Source organism: Lactuca serriola, chromosome 2 (genome assembly GCF_051521515.1).
Source record: "Lactuca serriola cultivar US96UC23 chromosome 2, Lser_US96UC23_V15, whole genome shotgun sequence".
Classification (NCBI taxonomy): Eukaryota; Viridiplantae; Streptophyta; class Magnoliopsida; order Asterales; family Asteraceae; genus Lactuca; species Lactuca serriola.
The window spans coordinates 203,880,876-203,905,862 of NC_136409.1; the positions used below are offsets into that span (position 1 = coordinate 203,880,876).

Consider the following 24,987-nt stretch of genomic DNA (forward strand, 5'->3'; position numbering starts at 1 on the left):
TTCATGATCCGAGTATTCCAATACTCAAGCTCGGCTCGATAATGTAGTCGTATGGCTCGAGCTCGGGCTCGATTTGAACAGTGTCGATTTCGAGTTTTTTTCGAGTCGGTCTCAAATCACAAGTATCTCACGAGTTGTCTCGAATCAGTTACATCCCTAAATAAAATACATGCAATAGGTAAAAACTATGAAATCATGGATTAATCGCTAAAAAAACAATGACAAAATTTTGGAATAATTGGCATAATGTTTGGTTTCCAATTCCATTCCTCCAATAACCCCTTCAACAACATCAAAACTCAAAAGAAAGAAAATCAACCATTGATTCCCTTTTGTCGTCCACGTAAAAACATTTACAAACCACATAACGACAACAACCTCCTTTCTAATCTCGACTCCCAAACCCAAACAAAATTGGGCATTTCGGGTCAATCACAATCACAACCCATAAGATGCTGACATGACAGTCTTGTGGGGCCCATTCAATCCATCTGGAGTTACCGCCGGCTTATTCGACAACCGCCGTTTATATCGCTTTAGAACAGACGCCAAGTTCTCTTTTCCTTTCGGGAACGCCACGTCACCCGCCGCAGTCCCTGTTCGACCTTTTCTACAAGAAATCGCAATCTCCACATCCTTCACTATATCCAACAGACTGGCGGCCGTCGTGCATTTACCCTTGCTCTGTTTCGCTGGCGGCGGAAGACTGGTGGCTGATTTAGGTGGAGACACCCTTCGCTGCTGATAGGAAGTCGGAAGTTGCAGACAGAAACATGGATTCATTGCGGCCCGTGGTTTGGAGAATGCTAGCTCTAGTATACCCTAAAACAATCACACAACAATATACTAAAAAATCCGATCCAACACAAAATCCGATCATCGGGGATAAAAGAAAAACGTTACCTGAAGACGATTAAGAACGTAAGTGTATTTCCCCCAAAGCTCCGGCCGGCTTTCCATGAGCGAAAGCTCAAGAACCCTATGTATACACCACACACCAAAGCTTGTTATCAAATCAGCCCTCCAGACACAACCTTCCCCACAATTGGGAATCGAGGTCACCAGATCGATTTTCATCCCCGAATCGCCGCCGTGAGCCGCCCCGTTCATCTCCTTACTCTCGACTTCATACAGGAACCGCTCCCTAGCGGCTACGCGGTCAACAAGGTCTTCGTCAAGACCACTGTTCTGCTGAAACAACCAATCGGATCCTTCAAGTTTCAACAGCTTCACGATACAAAGTCTCAAAGATTTCAGAAGATTTGCTTCTAAATCAACCCCAGAACCAGTTTCTTGACTGTTTAAACTCATTCTACTGTTTGATTTTTCAGCTACACCAAATTGTTCGTAAGGTTGTCTGGACCAAATTGACCATGTATCTGCTCCTGAATTTAACTGGTAAGAACCGGTATAGGCTGAAGGAGTCCCGGATCTATTATACGAAGGGCCTGAATACATCGACATATCATGCATTTTCCGGCCAAGAGTTCCATCACGAGGAAGGGAGGGCATACTGTAATATCTCTTCTCGTTTACAGTGCTATGCATTGTTTCAGGATACTGATTCTGGTATGATCTTTCCGGTTGCATTGAGCTGTTCCTGGACACAACCGGATCCGGAAACCCAGGTGGCTTTGCCGGACTCACCCCGTTTTGCAGACCTTTCGTTAAAGAATACGGAGCTTTATAGTTTGCTGAAGAACCAAACGACGGTGATTTTGGGGTTAATGACTCCATTTGATTCATATAAGACTTGATTTGATACCCATGAACAGTAGCTGGTTGATCATCGAACCCAACGGAAGCTTGAGGAATTCGAAGACCATTAGAAGATGATTGAAGACGGAGGCTATGGTATCGCTTTTCACCAGGGTCCATCACATTGAGGTTTGACCTCTGTGCATAAGCGTCTAGTATTTGCTTTTGGTTCGATAACAATGAAGACGAACTTGGGCCCCGGTGAACCCCGTAAATCGAATCGGTAGTCGTTTGCACACTCTGATGTGGTGTTGCCTTCGAATTCATGTTCGTCTTAGAATTTATTCCGAGTAATTTGTCAAGTTTTCTTGCTTTTGCTTCCTGCGTTGGTTCACCATGGAAATCGAAAAGTTGGCCCCAGAATTCGTCAAGAACTGCAGCTAATTGACGCCTTGCAGCCCGGCCCAATCCGGCTAACTTTGACCAACTTCCGGTGCCGCTACCCACATCGTCGTGTTTCAAACCGAGACTTCTAAACGATCCTGGTCCTTCGGGTGATACAGCTAAATGGTTCGTTTCAGAGACTACTTTGGGTGATTCTTCTATCTGCCATGGATTTGTTGAATGTTCTTTCTGTGAATTCCCGTCTATACTCAACGTCTTTTCGATCGATTCAGATTCTTGGTTCTGCAAGTTGCTTCTATCTTCAAAGCCTGGAACAGCTGTTCCTGTTCCTGATTCCTCTGGTGGCGATGATGGTAATAAGATATCAGATGAATGTTCATCTATGGTAGTCAAACGAGAACCCTTCTCAGGTTCCGTGATTTCTTCAGGCAAATCAAGCTGACGAGTGGATTTTTGTGAATCTGAATGGTACTCCGGTGATGTTTCCTGCTCAATTCCATGTTGGGTTCTCTCTTTCAGTGATGAATCGTGAACAATTTCTGGTTTCGAACTTGCAGACTGCAAAGGCGTTACCACAAGCCAAAGCATAAGAAAGAATGAAAGAGACGCAGTGAGAAGAAGGACAGAATAAGGACTTGAAATCGATCCACCACTGCCTAAATTCCATCTGATATTACTTGCCCAATCGCTGTTTCCAAACATCATTTCAACCACAAACACAATTGCTAGACTGAGCATCCCAATAAACGTGATCAACACAAAAAACTCGAGAACCCTAGAAATTTTGTTCACCCCCATTACTGATCTTGATGTTGCAATCCGAAAAAGGGGAATCACAGATGATGGAAGCAAAAGCGCCACCAAAATCTGAGTGAAGATTAGGAGCTGATATGTACCCTCTGCCCCAGATTGCCATGAACATAAGAGAGCTAGAATAATGGTGATGAATCTGATTGTTGAGTGATGAAACCATCCTGGGATGTTGATTTTGAAGAAATTATGAAGAATAGGTTGACCACCGAATTTCCAGGTCAACGCTGTAGTATGATTTGAAAGCAACAGGATCACTATCAACGCAAAAGATCCCATCACACCCCTAAATACCTGCAATAAAAATCGTCATCTGTAAAACAGGGATGAACAAAAGGAAATGTAAAATCTTGAATAGCATCAAACCTGATCCATTAAAGACAAAGCATCTTGAAAAGTAAGCAAATCAAGCCCAGAACTGTAGAAAACATTTGCTGCTGAGTTCATTAGAACATAATTTACAAGAAAAACACCACTGAAAACACCCGAAATGGCGAAAAGATGATCAAGACACAATGCTCCTTTTGAAACATGTTCTTGTCCCTTATTTTGCTGAAAAAAAGAAAACGATAACTCCATTAAAGATTATTCCACATGAAAATATGCAACTCAAAAACACATTCAAAGACAAAGATGATTTACCTTCACAATAGATGAATGAAGATAAAAATTATGAGGCATAATACTTGCACCAAGAAGACTAATCAATGCCAAAACACTTTCCCCATTGAATCTTGTTAGCATACCACCACTCATGGAGAGTGATGTATCCGGTTGACTCACCACCACACCAAAAAGATAAGAAAGTAACGCAACCGTTGCCAAACACATGCACATAAACTTAGCTTTACCACTCTCCTAAATTAAAAATAACACCAAATTAGTTATAAAATAAAAGATTGATCTTAACGAAAAAGTTCAATAAGAAACCACAACTTCACACAAAACCAAAATACCAGACGATTCACATGTTCACATGTGATCCCTTTCTGATGCACATGTGAAATTGTGAATCATCTGATTTCTTGGTTCAATCAAAAGATTGAACTCATTGACTAATGCTTACCAACAAATTGGAGAAAATAGGGAATAGAAACGCATCGAAAGAAGTCAAGAAAACACAAGTGAACAACCCCATGCCGAACATCAAGTTAAGTCCATGTGCCACGCCCAAAATCTATCAAAAAATGCGTATTTATAAGTTAACATTCAAGAAAGTATAATAGCGAAACCGTAATAATTGAGAGGAATATATATATAAAGGGTGTAATACCATAGAAAGATCTAAAGCAATCATGGAAAGTTCGGCTTCGATCCCTAAGAAGATACACGTTAATGCATCGTACTCTGAACTACATATCTACATGAGTAAAAAGAATCAAGATAACTTTATTAACTCCATAATTCAAGAAATTATGACATGATCCAAAAATCAAGAATTCACTTATACCTGTGCAAGATCTTTTCCAGTGACCACTGCAATGGAAGCTGAGAGGTATTGACAAAGAACAGCAGATAAACTAAAGACAGACATGGGTATGATTAGATCGTACCCAAAACGGGCCCCACCTTCGATTGATGCAACCCATTTTCCAGGATCGATATATGTAATTGCTATGAAAAGTACTGGTAAAACAGCAGGAAACAGTCTCTGTAGGACGCTGGATTTGGGTTTTGAGATTAGGGCATCCGTGTCCATTTCCGAAACTTTTGTAACGAAAATTAAATTATAAATTTGGAGTCGCCTGATGATCAATTAGAAGGTCACATAATAGGAACTCCCGCTGGAAAAAAAAACATAGAATCAAGATTCAGTGACAACTTTAAAAAGAATCAAAAGCATCAAACATTTCTATAGCGAATTGAAAAACTAAAGATTCATGTTACAATCTAGAGATATAACATACTTATATCGCTCTTGAATTGACTTACAAAACCCACTCCAAAGGAATTTAAGAATACAGTTTTGATATACTAAATGCATCGATGAAAGTTGTATATAGAACAGAATAACATAAAAGTAATTCCTTTTCAAGAAATATGCATAAAAGCATAAAACTTTGCAAGCAACCCAGATCTCCATCATCGCCATAAAACCCCAAAACTCCCAAATTTAATGAAGTTTGTGGAAACTGAAAACCCCACAACATATGAAGCCTGGGATCCGATTAGATTGCAGACCTGTACCTATCTATCTAATAAAGATTCAAGAAAACTAGAGCAAAGTCAGCAAACCCATGTCATGAAAATTAGAAAATAAAAAGTCAAACAGGACTTATCAGAGTATTAAATACGTCATAGATAGATAGGGTTTTATCATTGCTGTTATTACAAAGCGGTTATCTTTTCAGGCTTTTCTTGATGTTACCTTTTTGGGTTCCGATGAAAGCTTGAGAAAACCAAGAATCTGTCATATGTTCAGAGCCGATCAGATGGGGTTTAAAGATCGTAGGAAAGAAAGGAAAAGATGTATCAGAGATGGAGAGAGGAAGGGGTATAGATATAGATGGGTGTATGTATATATAAGATATACAGTGGCCTAGGGAAGCTATATCTTGTAGTCGGAGAAAGGGAACTGAGAGCCTATGAGAAGAAGAAGAGAGATGGATTACTCCCACTTGTGACTTTAAAAAAGCTATAGGGCACGAGTATATAGAATTCAGCGATAATTTGTATTTTGTAGTGATAATAAATGCTTTTAAAAAATTGCCATTTTTTAATACCCCAAATATTTACAAATATTTAATTCATTATAACATGCTTAAAAGTATCGTTTTTTTAGAGTCATGATACATTTGTAATTGTTATTTAAATAAGACACAATAAGATACACGAGACCATGTTCAAATAACTATATTTTTACATTAAAATTTTTATATTTATTGATACAAATAGTGATTTATTTTCAATATATTATATACATATAAATTATTTAAGTGTTTTTATATGGATTTCAAAATATTGGTTGTTTTATAACTTTTTCACAAATTCATCTTACTTTGACTTTTTTTTAATAACTAAATTACTAAGGCTATGTTTGGCGTACTAGCTAAAAAACTAACTGTTAGCTGATAACTGAAAAGCTAGCTGATAGCTAAAAAACTAGTTGTTAAATAAAAAGCTAGCTGATAGCTGAAAAACTAGCTGATAAAAAATGACGCTTGTAAAACTAGCTGAAAAGCTAGCTGAAATATATAAAATTACATAAAAGGACATGAGAGAGTATGTGTTTCTATAATTAATTAAGGGGTGTATTTGGAAATTTTTTAAAAAGCTGGTCTAAGTAGCTTTTCAAAAAGCTAACTTATAAGCTACTTTTTTGGTTACCAAACACGACAACATAAAAAAAACTCGAAAAATAAGCTAGCTTATCAGCTAGCTGTGGCGCGCCAAATACAACCTAAGAGCTAGACAAATAAACGGATAAGATCTAATGAACATTTATAAAAAAAATTGCATTATAAATGTCATCTTTATTAAGTTTTATGGAATCAAAATGTTAGTATTTTGGAAAGTCCATAAAAGCTAAACAAAAAAGTAGTGAGGATAACACAACACAACAGGGGTTTCATTTCCATATTATACGAAGACACATGCCTTATGAGATAAGATATCGTTGGTATCCTTGACACCTCAATGCATATGTGACAATTGTACATGTAGCATTAAGACAATATTATTTTAATCAAGAGAAGATGGGAACAAATTCATGATGGGACTAAATAGCAACTTCTTGACCATAAGGGACTCAAATCCTGATTATGAAATGACACATACATGTATGAACTATCATCTTGTTGCGGAAGATGAACATCAAAGAGTCATCTCGGTTATAAAGAAACCTACCATTACGGAAATCGCCCTTCAGATGCTCACATAAGGAAGCTCGAAGGTTGGGACCGACACCAACATTCAACGCAATATAAACTTACAAAGATAATCAAGACTGAGTGATGGGGAAGAGGTCGGGTGATGTACTTTTTGTGGGAAAATGGACAAAAATCATGAAAATAACTTCAAGAGAATAGGACATTCATAGTGGTAGGCAAGAAAAGGAAATAAGAAAAGAACATACCCAAAACGGTTATGTTGACGTGGAGACAAGTTTAATATCGGGTGTGACAACCGACCAATATTTGAAATTGGTAAAACACTTTTCTAAGGGAAACCACTTAACTCAGGACAATCTTCCTTCCGTGAACATGGCTAGTAAGGCTAATTTCAATAATGCATGGATTATACACACTAGTGCTAGCGATCACATGGCTTCTGAGTATGAGCTTTTCAAAACCAAACGAGGGTGTAACCATGGAATGGCTATTACCATACCCAATAGGGAAGCGACATATGCTTGAGGGATCTGATAGTTTCACATTGTAGAACGGATTAATAATTTAAAGTGCTTTGCATATCCCGAAATTCAAATGTGCCCTTTTATCCATTACTCACTTAACAAAATATCTAAAATTATTATGTGACATTTTTTGCTTCTTATGTTATACAAGGCTTACAGTTGATGAATCTAATAGGATTTGGTTAGTGCAAATATGGTCTTTATCGAATGAATTTGACACCAAGGAAAAGGAGGGCAATTATGGCTATGGTCAAAATCAACGTTTAACATATGTCTTTGAGTGTAAATCCATCATATTGATTTTTTGGTAGTTTTTCTCATGTTTTAAGTGGTAGAGTTTGTGATTCTAGTGTAAAAGCTAAGCACACCATATTACCATTTCCATATGGATCAATAAATGCGTTCGATAGTTTTGATTTAATACATTACAACATATGTGGTAATTATCACATACCTTTCCTGTAGGGAGCTTGTTACTTCCTAACCATCGTTGATGGAAAAACACTATGGTTTAAGCATACTGGTAGCTAGTATTCGTCCTTCAAATTTCATTCCTACTACAATAAGATATTATAATTTAGAACTTAGAGACAAAATTGGTCCTCCTTCATCATTTTATTTCTTTTTTACAATAAGGTTTTAAAAAACTAGATTGTGGAAAAAGAAAAAAGAAGGTATATATGACAATTGCTTTTTTTTTTAACAAAAGAAATTGACTTATAAAATTTTGTAGATGAACATTATAAAGTAAGGTTGTATGATGATTGAATGTTCAATGAACAATATAAAAGTGTAGGAACATATTTTGATGTCTCATTCCATGATATACATTGGGCCTACACTAACTTGGCTGTACAATACAAGTAAATACATGGGCTAAATGTACAACATAGTCTAATACCCCTATGTACATAGTTGAAGCGAGAGAATGAATACGAACAATCAAACTAGAATGAAAGTCTATGAAAAGCGAACACGAAAGTCCCTTAATGAAGATGTCAGTATACTAAAGACTCGAAGGGATATGTAGAACTTTAACATGCCCAGTGGCAACCTTGTCCTGAACAAAATGCATTTCAATCTCAATATGTTTCATTCATTAATGTTGGACGGGATTGGTCGAGAGATACATTGTAGTGACATTGTTCTAATAAACAATGGTGGCTTTCGAAAGAGGAGAATGAAGCTCATGTAAAAGATTATGAAGCCAACAAGTTTCGGCGACCGTATTGGCCACCCCTCTCTACTCGACTTCTACATTGGAGCAGGGAACTGTGGCATGCCGTTTGGACGGCGAAGAGATAAGGTTGTCCCCAAGATAAACACAAAACCACTAGTAGATCGCCTAGAAGCGGGGAAACCTCCCCAATCAACATCAGAATAGGAAATCAGGCTAGAAGTAGTCGATACGTGAAGTTGAAATTCATAGTCAAATGTACCTCGAATGTATTTGAGAATTCGTTTGAAAGCATGAAATTGAGGCTCTCGTGTGTCGTACATGTAGAGACATATATAATTAACCACAATGGCAATGTCTGACCGGATGAAGGTTAAATGTCGATGATCACTAGCGAGGTTGCAATATAAAGGTGAATATGAGACTAGAGAACCTGAGAGATCAAGGTGTGACTGAGTATCGAATGGTGTCCGAAAAGGATTGCAATCTAACATATTAGTACGATGTACGCTGAAGTAATTCAATGGCATATTTGTGTTAGAAAAATTGAATACCGAATTTATTCTTAATTTCCCCTATATCAAGGAAATATGATAAGTATATCAGTCATTGCAAACTTTGCTAACAATGATGTGATGATACGCCTCAGAACATTCATATAAGATATTGTAAGGATAATGTTATGTAAAACCTATTCTTGAGAATCAATCTAAATCACAAGAGTTGGTGCGGAATCACAAACAAGTGATTAATGCTAAACAATTATTATCAATTAAGAACACAGTGATGAATCTTCAATGCATACTATATTGAAAATAGTCTAATACATAAGATTCTTAATTTGCTCTTGGTTCTATCTTTCTCTCTAAATCTCGATCACAGTTCTTTAGGATGACCAACTGACTAACTCTCTCATTCACGGCTGATAATACATTATATACTAAACCTAATACAAAGCCTTAACAAGCCCAAGCCCAACCGAAATCCTATAAGCCCACCGAAATCACAAGGTGATTTCGGTCCAAATACCACCGAGAATATGGAGAACTTGGTCCTGGACTGAGAACACTAAAAGCTAACAAAATTAAAGTATAACCCATTAATTATGTCCTAATAATCTCCCCCTTGGTTTATAGCTTTCTTTTCTTTTAAATCTTCTCTTTGTTCATGACCTTCAGCATTTATCTTCGATTTCTTCAAAACTTCAAGACGAACATATGAATTTCTGCATGAATGACTTCATCTTGAATAGTCCTTTAAAATTTGACTTTGAACTCACATAGGATAAAGAGTCTTCTTGTATAGGTTCTTGAAAATAAGCACTTTCAACTTTGAAAAACTTCAGAGATAATTACAAAGAGACTGATTCTTTTGGATCACTTCGGCAAGTTCGTAGATAGAAACAAATAGATTGAGGAGGTTTCAATGCAATTTGCCACATAACTTCAAAAACAGCTTCACCTTGCTTTTGGGGTTGAAAGGTTGTGTGTTTAAAAATAATCTTCACTTCTTGTTCCTTCGAATGAATATTCTTTGTTGATCACTGGTGCGTCTTGAAAAGTAACCAAGACTAAAAAGTCTCTGTGGATCACATAATCATAAAGACCCTTCTCACGACATTTGTTCAAGGACCCATCCTTGGATCAGATGGAGACTACTCGCAGTATCTGTGTGAACACGGAGGAACTACGATTTTTTAAGTATCAGAGAACTACTCGTGGATGTTATCCCCTGTATATCCTCGATCAAAGATCTCAATACAGTTTTTCAAGTTAACAAGTCAACTTGGCCCTTGGGGAGACGTTCAATGGTTTCTGAATCTCATCTGAGTGTACCCTTCTAGTGCAAGTGAGAGTTAATTAGGAATAGATCACAAAACCATCCTGTGACACAATATACAAGGACATATTTCCACAATTTAGCATGACATGAGGTCCAGGCCCTTTGGCGGGATATTCAAAGATAATCGTGCCTTGCGAGGTGCATCACCCTGGTGCCATGACAACTCTTAGGTAAAGATAGCTGACAACACCAATTTGACAATTTGTATAGTTTCAGACTTTCAATTCCTTAGATACGACAGTTCTTAAAGAGATACTACCTAACTGACAGTTTGTACAGTTTCATATCTTTAATACCGCGAATACGACATTTCTTTAGAGAGAAACTGCCTAACTGACAATTTGTATGGTTTCATGCCTTCAATTCCTTGTGAAAGTAGTGTGAAGTGTAATTCCGTTAATTCCTTTCAAGATCTCTTTTTGCACAGAAAATTCCGACACAGTCTCATTGAGTCTCTTCTTCTTTTGAATTCGTAAGACAAATGAAATTTTTAAGATAAAAAATAAAAATAAAATAAACTTAGCACACAATAAAAATAACTAAGAATAAAAAATAAAATTAAAATATGCTCAAAAATAGTATAAATATTTTTTTTGGATTTTTTTGATTTTTTTGAGAAAGAAATAAAAACAGAAATAAAATAAACATATTTTTAGATTTTTGAATTTTATAATTTTTTGTTTGGTTTTAATTCCCCCTAAATTTATGCATAGAGGAAAAATATGAACAAATTAAAAAAAATAAGAATAAAATACAAATGTAAAAAAATTTATGTCAGTCCTCAAAATGAATCATTTTAAGAAAAACTCAGGAGTATCAAGAAAATTCAAACTGTAATTCAGCAATTGAAGATGCATCCAGATAACCTGAGAGTAGCAATATTTAGAAACAACAATGTATTTAGCCTCAGCTGTGTTTCAATTCCGGAACGAAGTTAACATATTCAAAATTCATCACGCCGTTAAGTACGGTCCCCATTTGAGTGATCTTTTCTTTCTCCCTTCCCACAAAGGACACATACCCTCAATTAAAGTTTCGAATGTCATGCAGTTGAGAGATGTATCCTGTCATGTGCCTGGAACAACTACTACCAACATACCGAAGTCTGGTGATATTCCTCCATAACTGCTCCGACACAGAGATCGGGATGAGTTGGTTGTGGGAACCCAATCCATTTTGAAATTGGGTTTACCATCACTATCACACAAAATACTCTTTCCCATGAAATATCTTGTTTATCTGATAAGGCACAAAAAGAAGTTACAGGACTTTTGGACGATTTTGAAATATGACCTTTAGGAACCCATTGATAATTAGGTTTAGGTACTTTCTTGTTGAACCAAAAGGGATCTTTCCACTAGCTTTTAGGGTGAGACAACCTTTTGATATTGGCTTATATAGTGAGTGTGAGCTAGAGGACGACCCCTGAGATGAATTCGACCTTACCGATTTTGGTTTGGCTAAAACATCTCTCGAATTAGGCTTATTGTCCAACATGCCCTTCTTGTCCTTGGGAATCTGATTTTTGGCCCTTTTAGCATTTCAACCACCATTTCGTGAATGTGACCTCGAAGGATTTCTTTTGAAAGATCTCCCCCTTGGAACATTTTGCCAACCTTGTTCATACTAGAGAACATATGAACGATGTGGGGAATTTCTAACAATGTGACCGGGAGTCCCACAGTTCGGGATGAGTTGGTTGTGGGAACCCAATCCATTTTCAAACTGGGTTTACCATCACTATCACACAAAATACTCTTTCCCATGACATATCTTGTTTATCTGATAAGGAACAAAAAGAAGTTATAGGACTTTTGGACGATTTTGAAATATGATCTTTAGGAACCCATTGATAATTAGGTTTAGGTACTTTCTTGTTGAACCAAAAGGGATCTTTCCGCTAGCCTTTAGGGCGAGACAACCTTTTGATATTGGCTTATATAGTGAGTGTGAGCTAGAGGACAACCCTTGAGATGAATTCGACCTTACCGAATTTGGTTTGGCTAAAACATCTCTCGAATTAGGCTTATTGTCCGACATGCCCTTCTTGTCCTTGGGAATCTGATTTTTGGCCCTTTTAGCATTTCAACCACCATTTCGTGAATGTGACCTCGAAGGATTTCTTTTGAAAGATCTCCCCCTTGGAACATTTTGCCAACCTTGTTCATAGTAGAGAACATATGAACAATGTGGGGAATTTCTAGCAATGTGACCGGGAGTCCCACAGTTAAAATAAGTTTGTGTTTTCAAATAAATAAGATTGTGACTTGGTCCTTGTCCAAATGAATTTTGTTTCAAGGAACTTCCACAAGCACATGCACATTTATTAGACTGTTTCACAACTTCATTAGGCTTAAGATTGTTAGCAGCGCTATCACAGGCTTTTGAAGCATTTTCAGCAGAACTAGAATTAATTTTATTCTGCTCAATTCCGTTTTGCACTGTTACTTTATTTGCACATGAAGTAGAAACATCAGTATCGTTTACTGCAATATTTTATGTTGGGCCGGATTGATCAGTCTTGATTGAGGCAGTTACAGGTGGTTGGCCATATTGTGCAGGAGTCTCTATCTCTTCGGTTTCAAGGGGTGGAGTATAGTTATCATTAAAAGGAGGGGGAACATTATGATACCCTAGATCCGTACCTTGTTTGTCTTTCAACTTTAATTGTTTTTCTATCATAGACTCAACTTTCTCACTTGACACGTTAAATTTCTTAAAGTTAAATTCAACATCCTTAAATTTAGCTTTTAACGCATCAAGTTCGGCAGTTAATTTGGCAATTTCCTCTTTGGCAGAACGATGATGAACACATTTGGTGCTATATTCCTCCCTAATCCTAATTAAATCTTTATTTTGAGCATCTAGTTTTTCCTTAAGAGGTTTGTTGACTTTCTTAATTTCATAAATTTCATTTTTAAGGTCAAAAACCTCTCTAACTAATAACTCATTATGCTCACGATTTATTAATTTTAACTTCACAAGACTAAGAGCATGGGGTTTCACTTACCTTCTTGGTATTGTTGTAGGAACTCATTATTTACCAACAAAAGATTTTGATTGTGTAAATGGATTTTAACCGAAAACCAAGAAAATAAATGCCCTTTGACCAAAAACACCAATAGGTTGCTGAATAAATGCTGACTGAGAACCTTGAAACCAAGAACCTAACCGAGTATGCGAAGCCAAAAGAGCAGACTAAAGACCCAAAAGTATCGAAATGAATCTGACCTAACCGAGAACCTTAGCCGCCGAGAACTCTCAAAGTTGAGACCGAAGTTGCCCAAAACACGAAATTTCCAAATTTTCAAACCAATTTCGATCAAAAACTCTAAAATAATGAAGAACACGAAGAACAAAACAACAATACTTTTCGTCAAAGTAAAGCAAAAACGCCAGAAACTCCAAGAAATGTTTAGTACTTTGCCAAATTTATTGATACCGATCTAGGCTCTGATACCAATTGTAAAACCCATTCTTGAGTATCAATCTAAATCACAAGAGTTGATGCGGAATCCCAATCAAGTGATTAATGTTAAACAATCATTATTAATTAAGAACACAATGATGAATCTTCAATGCATACTATATCGAGAATAGTCTAATACATAAGATTATTAATTTGCTCTTGGTTCTCTCTTTCTCTTTAAATCTCGATCGCAGTTCCTTAGGATGACCAACTGACTAACTTTCTAATTCACGGGTGGCAATATATTATATACTAAATCTAATACAAAGTGTAGCACCTGGTTCCTGGTATGAAAATTTTATCTAAGTATTTTGCATTTTTATCCTTGGACTCGGCGAGTTGTAGGCCCGACTCGCCGAGTAGAGTCGGGATATGGAACACGTTTAAGTTGTCGACTCGGCAAGTCCATATTATTGACTCGGCGAGTCCCCACTGTCTGATGAAACCCTAATTTCAAGGGTTTGCACCCTATTTAAACCATCATATGCGCTGCCAAGCTCGCCCCCTTCACCCTCAGAGCTCCCTATATCGTCCTAATCTCGTTCCTTGTGAGATTGAAGTAATTTGGTGTGATTTCTTGAAGATTTTGAGAGAAAAAGGAGAGTAGATCAAGAGGAGAAGAAGGAGGCCAGACATCTTGCTGTTATTTCAGAGATTCCTTGAGGTATAACTCAATTTCCTTCTATTTTCATGCTAAGAGTCCCTTAGAGCTCCATTAAAGTCCTTCTTGAGCCATTTCCAAGCTTGATTATGAATTAGGGCTTGTGATAAGTTGATTAACCTTTAGATCTAGGCATGATTGAGCTCCAGGAGCTCGGATCTACTGCCTTTATGGAGCCATATTGCATGAAAGCCCTAGATCTACTCTTTTAGTGCATTTTGAGCCCTAAAACCTTCATTGGAGCTTATTTACACGTAAAGTCGTGAGTCATGGGGGGTGACTCGGTGAGTTGGAAGACAGACTCACCCATGAAGGAACTCGGCGAGTCAACGCCTTGACTCGGCGAGCCCAAGGCAATCTTCTTGCCTCAAGAACAGACTCGGCGAGTTGTTCATACAACTCAGCGAGTCTCATCATAGAGTTTTCATCGGATGAAGATGAACTCAACGAGTTGTTCATACAACTCGGCGAGTGGGATGGACTATTGGACATCATGTAACATCCCCCTCTGGCACGTATCACAATATTGTCCGCTTTGGGCCACTCGGCACGAGGACTTCCCAGGGGGCCACCCATCCTGGTACTACTCCTGCCCGAGCACGCTTAACTGCAGAGTTCTTATGGGATCTGTTGCCCTCACGGCTTTAAAATGCGTTGTGTTAGGGAAGGTATCCACACCCCTTATAAGGAATGCTTAGTTCTCCTTCCCAGCCGATGTGGGATCAGATCTAACCCACTTTCACCCCCCATTATAGGGTTCGACGTCCCCGTCGAACACATCGACCCGTGCCCTGGCTTTGATACCATTTGTAACATCCCCCTCTGGCACGTATCACAATATTGTCCGCTTTGGGCCACTCGGCACGAGGACTTCCCTAGGGGTCACCCATCCTGGTACTACTCCTGCCCGAGCACGCTTAACTGCAGAGTTCTTATGGGATCTGCTGCCCTCACGGCTTTAAAACGCGTTGTGTTAGGGAAGATATCCACACCCTTATAAGGAATGCTTAGTTCTCCTTCCCAGCCGATGTGGGATCAGATCTAACCTACTTTATAAATTGTAACGCCTGTGTTTCCGGGCTTGCCATTTTTAGCAATGTAATAGTCTAGGTTAACCTTTGTAACCCGTTTTGAAATAATAAGAGTGTATTATTTGAGTATTATGTGTTTTGTGCTTAATTGCTTAATTATGTGGTTTGATTAATTAAGAATAAAAATAAGCGTCAAAATTAAAATGTAAAATAAACTTGATATCTTTGGATAATGTTGTAGTAGTTGAAACGAGGTTTCCGAATATATAAAGAACGCCCAAATCTGACTTCGTATGAGGAAGTTACGATTTTCTGAAGTTTCGACTTAGCGGTATGCAGCCCGAAATACTCGATTTGAGATCGAGCGGTTTTTAGCCGAAACAATCTAAACGAGGATCGAAGGTCTCATTGTTGGTATCGAAACGGTGAAAAGTTAGGCGAGAACGGACGTCAAACGAAGAAGTTATGAATTTATAACGAAGTTTTTCTGTCCCGGCCTATTAAAAATAAATAATAAAAGTAAAGTTAAAATTAGCCGACGGAGTCAAAACTAAAGTGTAGAGCGTAGTCTCAACTACGCGTGGATATAAAGAACGTCGAAAACGGAGTTCGTATGAAGAAGATATGAATTTATGAAGTTTATTAAATAATTTGTATTTAAATTTAATTATAAAACCCGGTATTATCCGAAGGGGGAGTCACCGGGCATATCCGAAGTACGCCCAGCGTACTACTGTACGCCCCGCGTACAGCGAAGCATGACGACCTTCGCATCGAGTTCTTCGGATGACGAACGCAATGATGATTTCGGACCAGTACGCCCCGCGTACTCCGAGGCTCCAGCCTCCTATAAATAGGATGCGAGAGCAGCCGACTCAATTGCTCTTTTTCTCTCTTCTTTCTCCTGTTTTGCATCGATTTGCGTGCCAGAAGTACCCCGAAGCCCCGGTATCATTCTCGAGCCCCGAAGCAAGTCCCGAGATCCCGAAGATCCCGAGAAGTGCGATTCCCAAGCCGAAGCTCTGCCCGCGAGAAGTTCGATTTTTGTAGAGATCTTCCAAATCTGCTGAGGATTACTACTTCTGCAAGTCGTAGTGCTGTCCGATCATCTTCTGATCAAGTGAGTGTATACTACCTTTCATAAACACGATAATAATACAAGTATGGTTAGAGTGTATTAAGTATATTGTGGTTTATACGTGTGAGTGTGTAGTTACTTTCTTCTAACGCATAATTACGAAGTATTTTATACGAAATACGTGTTATGTGTATAATTTTGTTGTTATATGTGTGAATGTATATTCATTCTCTTCTATCTCATAGATCTGATTTATTTTCTATGAAATACGTGTTATGTGGGTGTGCCTCATCTGTTATGTGGAATATGTATTGAATGAAAATGATATACAGGTTTTAAACTATGTATGAGAATATATATTTTTATCTACTAATATGTTGGGTAAAACATGGGTAGATAGTTGGTGTGTAATAAACAGATGAGAGGCATCGATGTTGTTGTTGTTGTTGATCTAGTTATTCAGCGGAGTATGGATAACGACCACAGACTCTTTCTAGACAGTCCTGTGGAACGCTAGCAGGTTCATAACCTGTAGGTGTTGTGAACGATGTGTTCACCGGTGTACTCTATCCCCCTCATGGTTGCCTTTAGGATATCTATTGTTGAGGAAACCCCTTAGCAGTAATGTCCGTCCCGATGAAAATCCTAGATTAGGTCCCTTGAGATAGATGTTGTTTTAGGGACGTAAAGTGAGGATAACGGGAATGGATAATCGGGATAGTGATTGGTTGGTGAAATTAAATATAATTAATTTATTATGGGTTGAAAACCCTATATGCTCACCAGGCTCCAAAGCCTGACCCACTCAGTTTTATTTGTATTACAGGAAGTGGCGCAAGGGCGTAAGATGGATGAATCATCGAGTTGTTTTGTTTACAAGTCTGCATATGTATATATTTGTTGAATGACTTGTAATGTTTACATTTATGCTTTATGGTTTGTATCGGAACATGACATCCCGAGTTTTGATTATATAATGAAAATGCATCTCTTGATGAAATGCTTTGATAAATATTATTTTATCATGTTTTGTTTTGGGAACAAATTCCGCAACACTTTTAAATCAAAAGGATTTACTCTGAAATTATTTTAAAAAGCATAAATGAAATCGGTCTTTTCTGGCCGAGATTTTGGGGATGTCACACATCAGTTTAGAAGGAAAACTCGTCGAGTCAATGCCTAACTCGACGAGTAGAGACGGGATTATGCTCAATCGAATGGATAGGGACTCGACGAGTTGGCGAGCCAACTCGGCGAGTCATGTCAACTGGACGACTAGCAATATTTGATTGAAAGATCTGTGGGAATTACAGCCGGAGGATTTCCGGAGCAGCAGCGGCAGCAGACAGACAGTTCCCACGCAGATCAGCAGCTACTACGAGGTGAGTTACCTTCTAGTAGCGGTGGGTCTACAACCACAATGCCAGCCCACCAGTAGGAGTTGTATTTAGATGATTGTCTTTGTGATATCATCTAGGTTGCTACTACCTAATATGTTATATGCTGGCATGATATGTATATGTGATAGTAGTAGAGTTATGCTGGCATGATATGTATATGTGATAGTAGTAGAGTTCGGTTGTTAGGACCGAAGGGTAGGTCAGACACTGTAACATCCCCCTCTGGAACGTATCACAATATATTCCGCTTTGGGCCACTCGGCGTGAGTTACCTTCCAGTAGCGGTGGGTCTACGGCCACAATGCCGACCCACCAGTAGGAGTTGTATGTTAGATGATTGTCTTTGTGATATCATCTAGGTTGCTAGTACCTGATATGTTATATACTGGCATGATATGTATATGTGATAGTAGTAGAGTTCGGTTGTTAGGACCGAAGGGTAGGTCAGACACTGTAACATCCCCCTATGGATCGTATCACAATATTGTCCGCTTTGGGCCACTCGGCACGAGGACTCCCCAGGGGGTCCACCAGTAGGAGTTGTATGTTAGATGATTGTCTTTGTGATATCATCTAGGTTGCTACTACCTGATATGTTATATGCTGGCATGATATGTATATGTGATAGTAGTAGAGTTCGGTTGTTAGGACCGAAGGGTAGGTCAGACACTGTAACATCCCCCTCTGGAACATATCACAATATTGTCCGCTTTGGGCCACTCGGCACGAGGACTTCCCAGGGGGGTCACCCATCCTGGTACTACTCTCGCCCAAGCACGCTTAACTACAGAGTTCTTATGGGATCTGCTGCCCTCACGGCTTTAAAACGCGTTGTGTTAGGGAAGGAATGCTTGGTTCTCCTTCCCAGCTGATGTGGGATCAGATCTAACCCACTTTCACCCCCCCATTATAGGGGTTCGACGTCCCCGTCGAACACATCGACCCGTGCCCTAGCTCTGATACCATTTGTAACATCCCCCTCTGGCACGTATCACAATATTGTCCGCTTTTGGCCACTCGACACGAGGACTTCCCAGGGGGGTCACCCATCCTGGTACTACTCTCGCCCGAGCACGCTTAACTGCAAAGTTCTTATGGGATCTATTGCCCTCACGGCTTTAAAACGCGTTGCGTTAGGGAAGGTATCCACACCCCTTATAAGGAATGCTTAGTTCTCCTTCCTAGCCGATGTGGGATCAGATCTAACCCACTTTGATTAGTTTAAGCGAACTAGGAATATGGAATTATTTCTAGACTTAAACTTAGAATGCTAAGCGATGACTGTGAGTTGAGTGTGTCCATTATATTTTAGGTAGTACACCTAAATTGATACAGACACTAGTTTATTTTAGGCAAGATGCCTAAAATTTCTTTAAGTGCTAAATGTTATATGATTGCCATATGTGATATTATTTGTTCGGATCTATGGTTTGTTGCCGACCAGATCTGAAAATTTTATGTGCTCAGGTTTCTAAACGTTTAATTACGATATTAGAACTGGCATATAACTTTTTGGAGTAATAAGGAGGATTACGCGTCTAAATCTTCTCTAGCTATATTTTCGTCTTGATACAAGGAATGCATGCTTCTGTGAAAATAACGCCATGGTGAAAACTCATAGAGAATTGAGTAAATGGAGGAAATGAAAAAGACTTATGATAGTGAATGACACCTGTCGGAAGGTATCGTAAGAGTGGTGTTTTGTCATTAGTATATGTCAAGCAGTGCGTTCAGAAGAGTACGGTACGTCCGAAGTACACCTTCGATTGGCGGGATGATGGAATATTGGTGTTATTCATGAAGTTGTCCCATCGGATGAACTTTCCACCACCAACCAAGTTGAAGCAGGATTGATGATTGAAGATACGCAATGAAGAAGTCCTAGTAGAGTCTAGGGAGATTGTTTATGATTATGTGGACACATTCGTATGTGTTAAATTTTTTTGTGATTTTAAGACTTGGGGACTACGAGACAATACTTGGGACGAGTATGAGTAGGTGTGAATGGTAGTAGAGGCCTATACTACCGGAAGCACAGGACTTGCACTTGGATCAGGGAAAGTCACAAGGTTACCAAGAAGCTTGTAATTGAGTTTGTTTTTATTCAAATATGTCATTACCCTTGTTTCGGTAATGGCTAGTAGGATGATTGTTATTCCGACCCTAGTGGTCATATTAAATTGAGTCCGACTACGATGAGTTTGTTACGTGGTTCGGAGAACCAAGTTTGATGTAACATCTGATTTAAATTAGAAGATTGGAATCAAATATGTCATTACCCTTATTTCTTCATATGACGTCCGTTTTCGTCTGTCTTTTAACCGTTGGACTACTATCAACAAGATCTTCGATTCTCGTTTAGATTGTTTTGGCTAAAAACCGCTCGATCTCAAATCGAGTATTCAGGCTGCATACCGCTAAGTCGAAATTTAGAAAAATCATAACTTCCTCATACGAAGTCAGATTTGGACGTTCTTTTTATGCATGCTCACGGTTTAACGAACTCTACAACTTTCTTCTAGATCACTAAGGCTAAATATCGCTCTAACGTAAATTCACTTTTTACGTCATTCAACGTCATGCCGATTCTGTCGCGAAACTTCGACAGATCATAACTTCTTCGTTATAACTCAGATTTCGGCATTCTTTTTATGCACGTAAACCTTGTGACATATACTAAAACTTAGTTAAGATTATTTATTTTAAATAACCTTTTGTTGAAAAGTCATTTTCGACCCCTATTATATCTAAATTGACTAGCCCGGATCTACGGGCGTTACAGACACCCCAGATATGTCTGACAGTATGTGATGATATGTTTATATGCTGACATGATATGTTATATGTGATAATGGTAGTAGGAGGGGAATAGTCCCCAAGTTCGGTCGTTAGGACCGAAGGGTAGATCAGACACCCCAGATATGTCTGATAATATGCTATGTTATGATATATGTGATAATAGCAATAAGGGGTGAAATAGTCCCCGAGGATCGGTTGTTAGGACCGATGGGTAGTCAGCACCCCAGAATGGCTTGACATGGGTAGTCAGCACCCCATAACGGCTTGACACGGGTAGGTCGGCACCCCAGAATGGCCGTACCGGGTAGGTCGGGCACCCCAGAATTGCTCGACAGTAAGTATGATATGTGATTGTATGGTATGTGGTATGATGGGGGAACTCACTAAGCTTCGTGCTTACAGTTTACAGTTTTGGTTTCAGGTACCTCTTCTTCAAAGGGGAAGGAGCTGGCGCGGTAGCAGCACATCACATACATGCTTTGTATTCCGCACTATGAGATCTTCCTGGGGATTTGTACTCTGACATTATTATGTTTTATAAAATGGTTTCTAGACACGCGACTTCTTTTATGAAATGATATGATCGGTGAATGTTTTATTTCTAATGTTTTGCAAAGTATATGTTTTTAAAATGAAATTTTTGGCTCGTATTTTGGGGTGTACACAAAGTCTTAACAAGCCCAAACCCAACCAAAATCCTATAAGCGCACCGAAATCATAAGAACACCACCGAGAATATGAAGAATTCGGTCTTGTACCGAGAACACTAAAAGCCAATAAAAATAAAGTATAAACCATTAATTATGTTCTAACATGTTATCAACATATGATCCATAAAATATGTTGTAAGGATAATGTCATCAAAATATAAAATCATACAGGCAATGTATTTTCCCTTTCTAAATATGAACAACGAAGAGTCATATTTGCCGTGTGAAAATGTCTTTTCAAGTTTGTTTGCCTTTTTATTTGTTGGACAGAACAAATATATACAAATGACTTTATTCATTTATCCTTCCTAATAAATAAAAATAATTTTGCCACATGTCACTATCTCATTAATTTGGATACATGTCATTTTTTGGTATTTTTGATTAAATATTTTTTCCATTTGTCATTTTCTTATATTTTTATCTTTTCTTAATTAACATATTATATTTAAACCTCAATTAATAATTGTCATAATCGAAAATAATCAATAAATTACAATATTAGTACTCATATAGTATTTAATATGTTTCCTTTTAATTCAAATTTTAAATTTTAAATTTTAAATTTTAAATTTCAAAGTTAAATAAATTTTTGTTTAAACTTTTATATTTAATTTTTGTTTATCAAACCCGTATAAAATACGGGTCTTGCATCTAGTTTTTTAAATAAATGTACACAAAAAAAGTCTCATTTGTGAAGAAGGTTTGGTAACTTGTTCGTTAAAAGTATTTGTCCATATTGTTAAGGTACGCGTTTGTTCGTTAGGAATAGTCTATGTTGCTATCGAAGATACTATTTACACTTTGTTTTTATTACCTAATTCTCTATTGGGATCAATAATGGAAAGTTGTTTAAAACTGAGATTTCCGGATTTCAATTACAGTTTTCAATATTTTTCATATTATGATTGTTCCAAAAGTTTGAATCTACTGCTAATTACTATTGTTTATCATTTATTTATATGCTTGTGAATATGTTCGTGGGCACCATCTCAAATGTATTCATTCGTTTGTGTTGGTTTGTCATCTTAACTAACACAAAAATCAGTTTGTTTATATATTTGTGTTAATTTATTGATTTAATACAAATATTATAAACAGTGGTGGAGCTACATGGGGCGGTGGGGGTACTACAGCATCCCCAAAAAAATTATTTTATATATATATATATATATATATATATATATATATATATATATATATATATATATATATATATATATATATATATATATATATATATATTTGTAAACATGTTCTATGTTATTGTACCCCCAAAATAAAGGGATTGTACCATGTATTTTAATGTCCGAGATAGGATAACTACATAAAGTATATTTTAATAATTGTTGTACCCCATAATAATTTTTTGGCTCCGCCACTGATTATAAACAAACATTAACAAACATTTTTAATATTGGAATGTTGTAACTTTAAGAATATATAAGAAACTTATTTCTTTTATGATTTTATAATACTTGTTTTTTAAAACATGTGTTAAGTGCTAAGAATTATCTTTTATTAATATTAACTATATGTAAAATCCATGTATTACATATGCTCATTTAAAAGAAAATTTAAATATGAAATTTTAAACATTTAAAAGTTTGAATTTATAAGAAAATTTGAAAAAATATTGAATTATTAAAATTAATGTGTTTTTTCTTTTTTAAATTTAAATAAGTAATTTAGATAAATAAACAAAGGAAACAAATGAGGTTTTAATTTAGAAAATTTAAAATTAAAAGGAAAGTCAATTAATGAAATTGATGTGCATTTAATATTATATTTATTATAATTATTATATTTATATTATGTGAAATTTGATAAAATGAAAAAAAACATAAAATGTCATGTGAACAATATTTAATTGAAAATAACCACAGAACGACATGTGACTAAATCAATAAGAGTGTTATATATGACAAAAAAAATTTATTTATTAGAGTAGATATTAAGGTTTTAAATCCAATAAAACATTTGTTCTATATAGTTTTATGCCCATCTTAAGTTTTTTCAAAAGTCTTATTATACATAGGTGTAATTATTTCATGACCAAGTCACACTATTATTCACATTTAAATTTTAAAAACGTAAACGCTGTAAAAAAGTTTAGTTGTCTAAGGGATAAATCATAAATCAGAAGATTGGAAGGTCAAAATGGAATACCCCTTGTAGTCAAATGTCATAATAATTTGGTGACATTGTCTAATACAAACTTTGGGTGATTTTTCACTTTTAGAGGAAAGTCCATATTCCCATGATGCCCCCTACCATCAAAAATAGATATCTAATTTTCTATATGTCCATATTCCTTGTACATAATCCTTTGATTCAAGGAAGATGTATTTCTAAGAAGAGACGGCAAAATGGCATTAACAAAAGAAGAAAGTATAAATGAAACTCGACGAAAAATAAGTCGTAAATTGATAATCAGTGATATAAAAATTATTGGTGATTTTGATGTCATCAAATCGTTTAGTACTCGTATTAACCAGGATTGATACGAAAGTTCAACGTTAGCTACAATACAAATTTGAAGATGTGGAATACACATTTGAAAAGCTAATGGAAACCCCTTGATGGGATTTCAAGGGGCAGAGCCTCTTGCGATGGTCCATATAGGATGGATATATTCGTTCGTTAATTTTTCCGTCAAAACCAAAACGTCTGTCTGTTCGGAACATAGACAACTTCCTACAAAAAATAATTGAATTTAACTATTCTGGTTGTTGCGGATATCATCTTCTTCTCTTATCATTAATGTGCAAAATTTATGTCTCGAAGAGGCAACAAAACAAAGCATGGTATTTTGTTTATGAATCGCGGACTATCTCAAATTTGGTTATGTGATAACCTCATCAACATGATTGAAATCACATATTTTGGAAAATATTTTATGTATGACCTTAAACTTATCCAATTATTGATTAATATTCATACCTAAATTCTAACAAAAATCAAGCTACCAACTGAAACAAAACCATGACACGCATATATCAAATATATTCCCATAACACCAACTACGTCATAGTAATCTATGAAATCGTTGTGTATCTTAATGATTTCAATGTTGCATGCGTTCTAAATACTTCAAAATACAACTTTTTATTTCAAAGAAGTAGAGATATGATATACCAATGTTTGATTACTAAATAAACTAAATTGGCTATATATCACATAAACTAACTCTTGTTTCGGCAAACTTCATGCGTATGTTTAGCTCTATCACCTAAAGTTCTTAGTCTAATAAGCGTCTGAGAATCCGCTCTGCATAAGATAAACAAGTGCTAGGTCAGACAACCATAACGAGGTTTGGACCCTGTCATAGCTCTCTGATGCCTAAGTTAGATTGAAAATTTTAGTGTTGTCTTAATGTTATATACAGTGGTTTTGGCCTTACCTTGCTCTCCCTTGGACATCGTATCGTTGGGGTATTTATAGGCTGCTCATTCCTAGAAAGGTTTATAGTTCTGTCCCGTCCCTCATCTATTATCCGGTCTACAAGTAGCCACGTCTCCTGTCCCTTCCTTGTTCTATTGTTACGTACCAT

At 37.0% G+C, this 24,987-nt stretch overlaps 1 protein-coding gene across 1 annotated transcript; it reads right to left on the minus strand.

The window, feature by feature from the left end:
* Positions 1 to 177: 177 nt before the first annotated feature.
* LOC145088207 (ethylene-insensitive protein 2.2-like) lies at positions 178 to 5,547 on the minus strand. Its single transcript, XM_079026453.1, has 8 exons — positions 5,282 to 5,547; positions 4,364 to 4,697; positions 4,187 to 4,273; positions 3,980 to 4,090; positions 3,556 to 3,771; positions 3,280 to 3,465; positions 904 to 3,207; positions 178 to 822 (listed from the first exon to the last, which is right to left on the minus strand). Exons 2-8 carry the CDS (start codon positions 4,610 to 4,612, stop codon positions 439 to 441), a joined length of 3,537 nt encoding a protein of 1,178 aa, XP_078882579.1. The 5' UTR covers positions 4,613 to 4,697; positions 5,282 to 5,547; the 3' UTR covers positions 178 to 438.
* Positions 5,548 to 24,987: the final 19,440 nt, after the last annotated feature.